The 8315-nt window shown below is 53.4% G+C and overlaps 1 protein-coding gene across 1 annotated transcript; it reads left to right on the forward strand.

Annotated features, from left to right (window-relative positions):
• Positions 1-2122: 2122 nt before the first annotated feature.
• On the forward strand, positions 2123-7386 carry LOC144954610 (uncharacterized). Its single transcript, XM_078885060.1, has 3 exons — positions 2123-2145; positions 5371-6243; positions 7382-7386. The coding sequence occupies exons 2-3, from the start codon at positions 5607-5609 to the stop codon at positions 7384-7386; spliced, it is 642 nt and encodes a 213-aa protein (XP_078741186.1). The 5' UTR covers positions 2123-2145; positions 5371-5606.
• The last annotated feature ends 929 nt before the right edge of the window (positions 7387-8315 follow it).

Below are 8315 nucleotides of genomic sequence, written 5' to 3' on the forward strand. Positions count from 1 at the left end.
AATGTTGTTGATAGAGAAGTGTCAATGATGTTGATAGAGAAGTGTCAATGTTGTTGATAGAGAAGTGTCAATGTTGTTGATAGAGAAGTGTCAATGATGTTGATAGAGAAGTGTCAATGATGTTGATAGAGAAGTGTCAATGATGTTGATAGAGAAGTGTCAATGTTGTTGATAGAGAAGTGTCAATGATGTTGATAGAGAAGTGTCAATGTTGTTGATAGAGAAGTGTCAATGATGATCATAGAGAAGTGTCAATGATGTTGATAGAGAAGTGTCAATGATGTTCATAGAGAAGTGTCAATGATGTTCATAGAGAAGTGTCAATGTTGTTGATAGAGAAGTGTCAATGATGTTGATAGAGACGTGTCAATGTTGTTGATAGAGAAGTGTCAATGATGTTGATAGAGAAGTGTCAATGATGTTCATATAGACGTATTAACCTTCATAGAGAAGTGTTGAGTCCTACACACACCCATAGGGTCCCACACTCTCATAGACACCTACACACACCCATAGACACCTACACAAACCCATAGGGTCCCATACTCTCATAGACACCTACACACACCCATAGACACCTACACACACACATAGACACCTACACACACCCATAGACACCTACACACACACATAGACACCTACACACACCCATAGACACCTACACACACCCATAGACACCTACACAAACCCATAGGGTCCCACACTCTCATAGACACCTACACACACCCATAGACTCCTACACACACCCATAGACAGCTACACACACCCATAGACCCCCCACACTCTCATAGACACCTACACACACCCATAGACACCTACACACACCCATAGACACCTACACACACCCATAGACCCCCCCACACTCTCATAGACACCTACACACACCCATAGACACCTACACACACCCATAGACACTTACACACACCATAGACCCCCCACACTCTCATAGACACCTACGCACACCCATAGACACCTACACACACCCATAGACACCTACGCACACCCATAGACACCTACACACACCCATAGACACCTACACACACCCATAGACACCTACACACACCCATAGACACCTACACACACCCATAGACACCTACACACACCCATAGACACCTACACACACCCATAGACACCTACACACACCCATAGACACCTACACACACCCATAGACACCTACACACACCCATAGACGCTTACACACACCCATAGGGCCCCACACTCTCACAGACACCTACACACACCCATAGACACCTACACACACCCATAGACACCTACACACACCCATAGACACCTACACACACCCATAGACACCTACACACACCCATAGACACCTACACACACCCATAGACACCTACACACACCCATAGACACCTACACACACCCATAGACACCTACACACACCCATAGACACCTACACACACCCATAGACGCTTACACACACCCATAGGGCCCCACACTCTCACAGACACCTACACACACCCATAGGGTCCCCACACTCTCATAGACACCTACACACACCCATAGACACCTACACACACCCATAGACCCCCCCACACTCTCATAGACACCTACACACACCCATAGAGCCCTACACAAACCCATTGGGTCCCATACTCTCATAGACCCCTACACAAACCCATAGAGCCCTACACACACCCATAGAGCCCTACACACACCCATAGAGCCCTACACACACCCATAGACCCCTACACAAACCCATAGAGCCCTACACACACCCATACGGTCCCACACTCTCACAGACCCCTACACAAACCCATAGACCCCTACACAAACCCATAGAGCCCTACACACACCCATAGAGCCCTACACTGACCTATATGGCCGCGTGTGCTTGCAGGGGTAACTGGATGGGCCAAGTTCCATACCGCCGAGGTCGGCCCTGCTCCCAGTGCCCTCCAAGCTACGGTGGCCGCTGCAAGAACAACCTCTGCTTCCCGGGTGACTTGATCACTCACTCACCTGCTCACACACTCACTCACTCACACACTCACTGACACACTCACACACTCACTCACTCGCTCACACACTCACTCACTCACCCGCTCACTCACTCACACACTCACTGACACACTTACACACACACTCACACGCTCACCCGCTGCAAGAACAACCTCTGCTTCCCGGGTGACTTGATCACTCACTCACTCACCCGCTCACACGCTCACTCACTCACCCGCTCACACACTCACTCACTCGCTCACACACTCACTCACCCACCCGCTCACACACTCACTCACTCACTCACCCGCTCACTCACACGCTCATACACTCGCTCACTCACTCACCCGCTCACACACTCACTCACTCACTCACCCGCTCACTCACACGCTCATACACTCGCTCACTCACTCACCCGCTCACACACTCACTCACTCACTCACCCGCTCACTCACACGCTCATACACTCGCTCATGCACTCACACACTCACTCACCCGCTCACACACTCACACACTAACTCACACACCCGCTCACTCACACGCTCATACACTCGCTCATGCATTCACACACTCACTCACCCGCTCACACACTCACCCGCCCACTCACTCACTCACCCGCTCACACACTCACTCACCTGCTCACACACTCACCCGCTCACTCACCTGCTCACACACTCACTCACCCACTCACTCACTCACACATCCGCTCACACACTCACTCCCCTGCTCACACACTCACTCACCCGCTCACTCACTCACCCGCTCACACACTCACTCACCTGCTCACACACTCACTCACCCACTCACTCACTCACACATCCGCTCACACACTCACTCCCCTGCTCACACACTCACTCACCCGCTCACTCACTCACCCGCTCACACACTCACTCACCCGCTCACACACTCACTCACCCGCCCACTCACTCACACATCCGCTCACACACTCACTCACCTGCTCACACACTCACTCACTCACTCACCTGCTTACACACTCACTCACTCACACACTCGCTCACCCGCTCACACACTCGCTCACCCGCTCAGACACTCACTCACACACTCACTCACTCACTCACCTGCTTACACACCCTCACACCCGCTCACACACTCACTCACCCGCTCACACACTCACTCACCCGCTCACTCACTCACACATCCGCTCACCCACTCACACACTCACTCACCCGCTCACACACTCACACACTCACTCACCCGCTCACTCACTCACACATCCGCTCACACACTCACTCACCTGCTCACACGCTCATTCACCCACTCACACACTCACTCACCCGCTCACACACTCACTCACCCGCTCACACACTCACTCACCCGCTCACACACTCACTCACCCGCTCACTCGCACGCTCGCTCACCCGCTCGCACGCTCGATCACCCGCTCGCACACTCACCCGCTCACACACTCACCCGCTCACACACTCGCTCACCCGCTCACACACTCGCTCACCCGCTCACTTACCCGCTCACACACTCACTCACACACACACTCACCCGCTCGCACACTCGCACACCCGCTCGCACACTCGCACGCCCGCTCGCACACTCGCACGCCCGCTCGCACACTCACTCGCCCGCTCGCACACTCACTCGCACCCCCGCTCGCTCACTCGCCCGCTCGCACACTCGCACACCCGCTCGCACACTCGCACACCCGCTCGCACACCCGCTCGCACACTCACTCACCCGCTCACACACTCACACACCCGCTCGCACACTCACTCACCCGCTCGCACACTCACACACTCACTCACACACATCACGACCAATCAACTTCAAGGACAGTGCGTATATTATCAGAGTTATGTTTTTTGTTTGCATTATGGCTGCAGGTATTGTGATCTATGCAAACATGACTCCTTGTAAATAAGGTGTGAGTTTTGTTGCCAGATAGAAGGCTAAAAAAAAACAATTATCATACAGGAGGTCGTGGGTTCGATCCCGACCCTGGAGTTTGCGTGTCTCTCTCTCCCCTGTGGTCGCGTGGATTTTTTTCCGGGTCCTCCGGTTTCTTCCTTCCACAATTTGAAATATGCATTTAGAGCGTTTGGCTGCTGTTGTGAATGTCGACGTGACGATGAGCCAATGTCGTTGAGCGATCATTTGTGTTAGCCAGGTCGCTTCTGAAAAATAGCTGTATAGCTCAGTGGGCCTTATATGTGTAATGTGAGGATATATCCGGGTTGCTGATGGATCACACCTCGTTAAGATGATTGGCTCTGCCGGTCCTGGCCCATAGCCAATGGGGGGAAGTCTAGGGGCGTGGCCCTGACGTAATGGGAAGGTGACAGCTGCAAGTAGATGATTGGTTCTGCTGGCTTTGGCCACAGCCAATGGGGGGACGAGTCAGGGGCGTGGTCCCGGGAGCCTACGATGGAGTCTGGAAGATTCCATAGAGGCTAACCAGGATTGGTGGAAAGGTACCACGTGACCCGGGTATTAAAAGGGGTGGAGACGGACAACACGTGGTCAGATCTGGAACGAACGGAGGGTGAGGCCACGCTGGAGCGGGGTCCAGGCTGGAGCGGGGTGCAGGCTGCCACGTGGTCCAGGCTGTCACGTGGCCCAGGCTGCCACGTGGTCCAGGCTGCCACATGGTCCAGGCTGCCACGTGGTCCAGGCTGCCACGTGGTCCAGGCTGTGTATGGGGGGGGGGGAGCTTCAGCTGGTTTAGAGTGACGGAGATCTATAGATTAGTGGGCAAGGGATTCACAGTGGGGCTAGTCACACACCGAAGTGGCGCGGTGTTACGGGAGGCTTGAGCTGGTTTAGAGAGAGAGAGAGATAGCAGGTGTATACAGTGAGGGAAAAAAGTATTTGATCCCCTGCTGATTTTGTACGTTTGCCCACTGACAAAGAAATTATCAGTCTATAATTTTAATGGTAGGTTTATTTGAACAGTGAGAGACAAAATAACAACAACAAAATCCAGAAAAACGCATGTCAAAAATGTTATAAATTGATTTGCATTTTAATGAGGGAAATACGTATTTGACCCCCTCTGCAAAACATGACTTAGTACTTGGTAGGCAAAACCCTTGTTGGCAATCACAGAGGTCAGACGTTTCTTGTAGTTGGCCACCAGCTTTGCACACATCTCAGGAGGGATTTTGTCCCACTCCTCTTTGCAGATCTTCTCCAAGTCATGAAGGTTTCGAGGCTGCCGTTTGGCAACTCGAACCTTCAGCTGCCTCCACAGATTTTCTATGGGATTAAGGTCTGGAGACTGGCTAGGCCACTCCAGGACCTTAATGTGCTTCTTCTTGAGCCACTCCTTTGTTGCCTTGGCCGTGTGTTTTGGGCCTTCAAGGCTGGGCCTCATCCTAGCCAAGGCTTTTGCCAGCGCAGTGGGGGTGCTCAACTTCGTCTCTTCCCCGTTCTCTCAGGCAGAAGCCGACGGCGACACTAGCAACTGGGAGGACGACTCCATCGCAGGGGGCCTCGTCGTAGTATCAGCGCAGCCCCCGCAACTGCGCTGCAAGGGCCCCGCAGCCTGCCCGACCCCCCGGCTACAGGCCTTAGCCAACCGTCCCAACGCACAGACGCCGCGCAAGGCCGGGCCACGCGCGGCTGGCCTGGAAGGGGGAGCCGATGCACCGGGCTTGGGCCCACGGGATCCCGCGGCGATGGCCGCCCTCCACCAACCGATGTCACGACGACAAGCTCGCAACGAAATGGCCGCCGTCCCGTCGACCCCATCACGCCCACCCAAGAAGGCGACCACCCTCCCGCCGGCGACGACGGAGCCGCCGCCGCTCACCCCCTCGAGCAAATCGAACGCCCCCACACCGGCGCCGCTGGCCACTCGCAACAAAATGGCCACCCTCCTATTGACGTCGCTGGCCACTCGCAACAAAATGGCCGCCCCCACGCCGGCGTCGCTGGCCACTCGCAACAAAATGGCCGCCCCCATGCCGGCGCCGCTGGCCACTCGCAACAAAATGGCCGCCCTCCTATTGACGTCGCTGGCCATTCGCAACAAAATGGCCGCCCCCACGCCGGCGTCGCTGGCCACTCGCAACAAAATGGCCGCCCCCACGCCGGCGCCGCTGGCCACTCGCAACAAAATGGCCGCCCCCATGCCGGCGCCGCTGGCCACTCGCAACAAAATGGCCGCCCTCCTATTGACGTCACTGATCACCGGAAACAAAATGGCCGCCCTCCTATTGACGTCGCTGATCACTCGCAACAAAATGGCCGCCCTCTCACCGACGTCGCCGCTCGCCCACAATCGAACGGCCGCTCCCCTCGCCGAAGGATATGGTTGGCCACGATGCACCAGGCCCGATCTGCGGATCGCCGGTGCCACCCACCCTATCCCCGGCGATCGCATGGCCTCCGTCGATTGCGAGCGACGCAGTACGCCGCCGTACCCCAGAGGTCGCAAACGGGTTTTGATTCCTTACCCGTACCCGTACCTGGCCGCACCAGGGTCGCAAACGGGTACCCGTACCCATACCCGGCCGTACCCGTACCCTACCCGTACCCGACCGGGTACGGGTAGGGTACAGGTATCGGGTACCCGATTGCGACCTTTGGGATGAAGCCATGTTGCAGGCGCGGGTGGGTTGATTCTAGGAACTTGAATTGTGAGAAGAGACAAGACGTTGGGAAATGAGTGACAAACGGTGACTCAACAGTGACTCACGGTCTACCCGTACCCGTACCCGGCCGCACCAGGGTCGCAAACGGTACCCGGTAGCCGGGTATCGGGTAGGGTACGGGTATCGGGTACCCGGTTGCGACCTCTGCCGTAACCTGACCGCCGCCCCCTGCCCCCCACCGATATTTCAAGCGAGTGTTTGTTGAGCGACGGTTTTAAACCCGCGGGACAATTCGCATGCTGAGGCGTTGGCGCCGCTGTTGTCCGTGGCCCGTTTCAGCTGGAGAGCCTCTGTGGTGACTCACCGTCTAGCGAATGCACGTTAGAGACACGGTGCGTCGGGGCAGGGTTTCTCAGGACTCTTTTTAAGCGTTCAGTGTTAAAGTCCGAGGCCCGTGGAGCCAAACTAAGGAGACTTTATATTTTGTAGGGTTCAGGGTTCATGAGCAAGGCTCACGGAGCCAGACTAAGCAGATTTTAAATTTCGTCGGATTCAAAGTTCGTGAGCAAGCCTCACGGAGCCAGACTAAGGCCCTTGAAGGTTCCTTATGGTATCGTATTAAAGCCCGAGGCTCGTGGAGCCAGACTAAGATACGTTAGATGTTGTAAGGTTCAGAGTTCGTGAGCACGACTCAGAGAGCCAGACTAAGGCTGTCTTAGGTCCCGTGTGGTCTTGTGTTAAAGCCTGAAGATCAGAGAGCCAGACTTATTACGCTTTAGATGTCTAAGGGTTCTGTGTTAGTGAGTCATAGAGCCAGACTAAGGCTCTCTTAGGTCCCGTGTGGTCTTGTGTTAAAGCCTGAAGATCAGAGAGCCAGACTTATTACGCTTTAGATGTCTAAGGGTTCTGTGTTAGTGAGTCATAGAGCCAGACTAAGGCTCGCTTAAGTTAATTATGGTCTTGTGTTAAAGTCTAAAGATCAGAGAGCCAGAATAATTACGCTTTAGATGTCTTAGGGTTGAGTGTTAGTGATTCATAGAGCCAGGCTAAGGCTCGCTTAAGTTACTTACGGTCTTGTGTTAATGCCTGAGGATAGGAGAGCCAGACGAATGACACTGTAAGATGTCTTAGGGTTCAGTGTTAGTGATTCATAGAGCCAGACTAAGGCGCTCTTAAGTTAATTACGGTCTTGTGTTAATGCCTAAGGATAGGAGAGCCAGACGAATGACACTTTAGATGTCTTAGGGTTCTGTGTTAGTGATTCATAGAGCCAGACTAAGGCTCACTTAGCTTCATCATGGTCTTGTATTAATGCCTGAAGATCAGAGAGCCAAACTAATTACACTTTAGATGTCTTAGGGTTCTGTGTTAGTGATTCATAGAGCCAGACTAAGGCGCTCTTAAGTTACTTACAGTATTGTGTTAATGCCTGAGTATAAGAGAGCCAGACGAATGACACTTTAAGATGTCTTAGGGTTCTGTGTTAGTGAGTCATAGAGCCAGACTAAGGCTCGCTTAAGTTACTTACGATCTTGTATTAATGCCTGAGGATAGGAGAGCCAGACGAATGACACTTTAAGATGTCTTAGGGTTCTGTGTTAGTGAGTCATAGAGCCAGACTAAGGCTCTCTTAAGTTAATTACGGTCTTGTGTTAATGCCTGAGGATAAAAATGACACTTTAGATGTCTTAGGGTTGAGTGTTAGTGACTCAGAGCCAGACTAAGGCTCACTTAGCTTCATCATATTTTTGTGTTAATACCCGATGAAGAACACGAGGATTTTTAGGGTTC

This window comes from Lampetra fluviatilis, unplaced genomic scaffold (assembly GCF_964198595.1).
Source record: "Lampetra fluviatilis unplaced genomic scaffold, kcLamFluv1.1 SCAFFOLD_611, whole genome shotgun sequence".
NCBI classification, from domain to species: Eukaryota; Metazoa; Chordata; class Hyperoartia; order Petromyzontiformes; family Petromyzontidae; genus Lampetra; species Lampetra fluviatilis.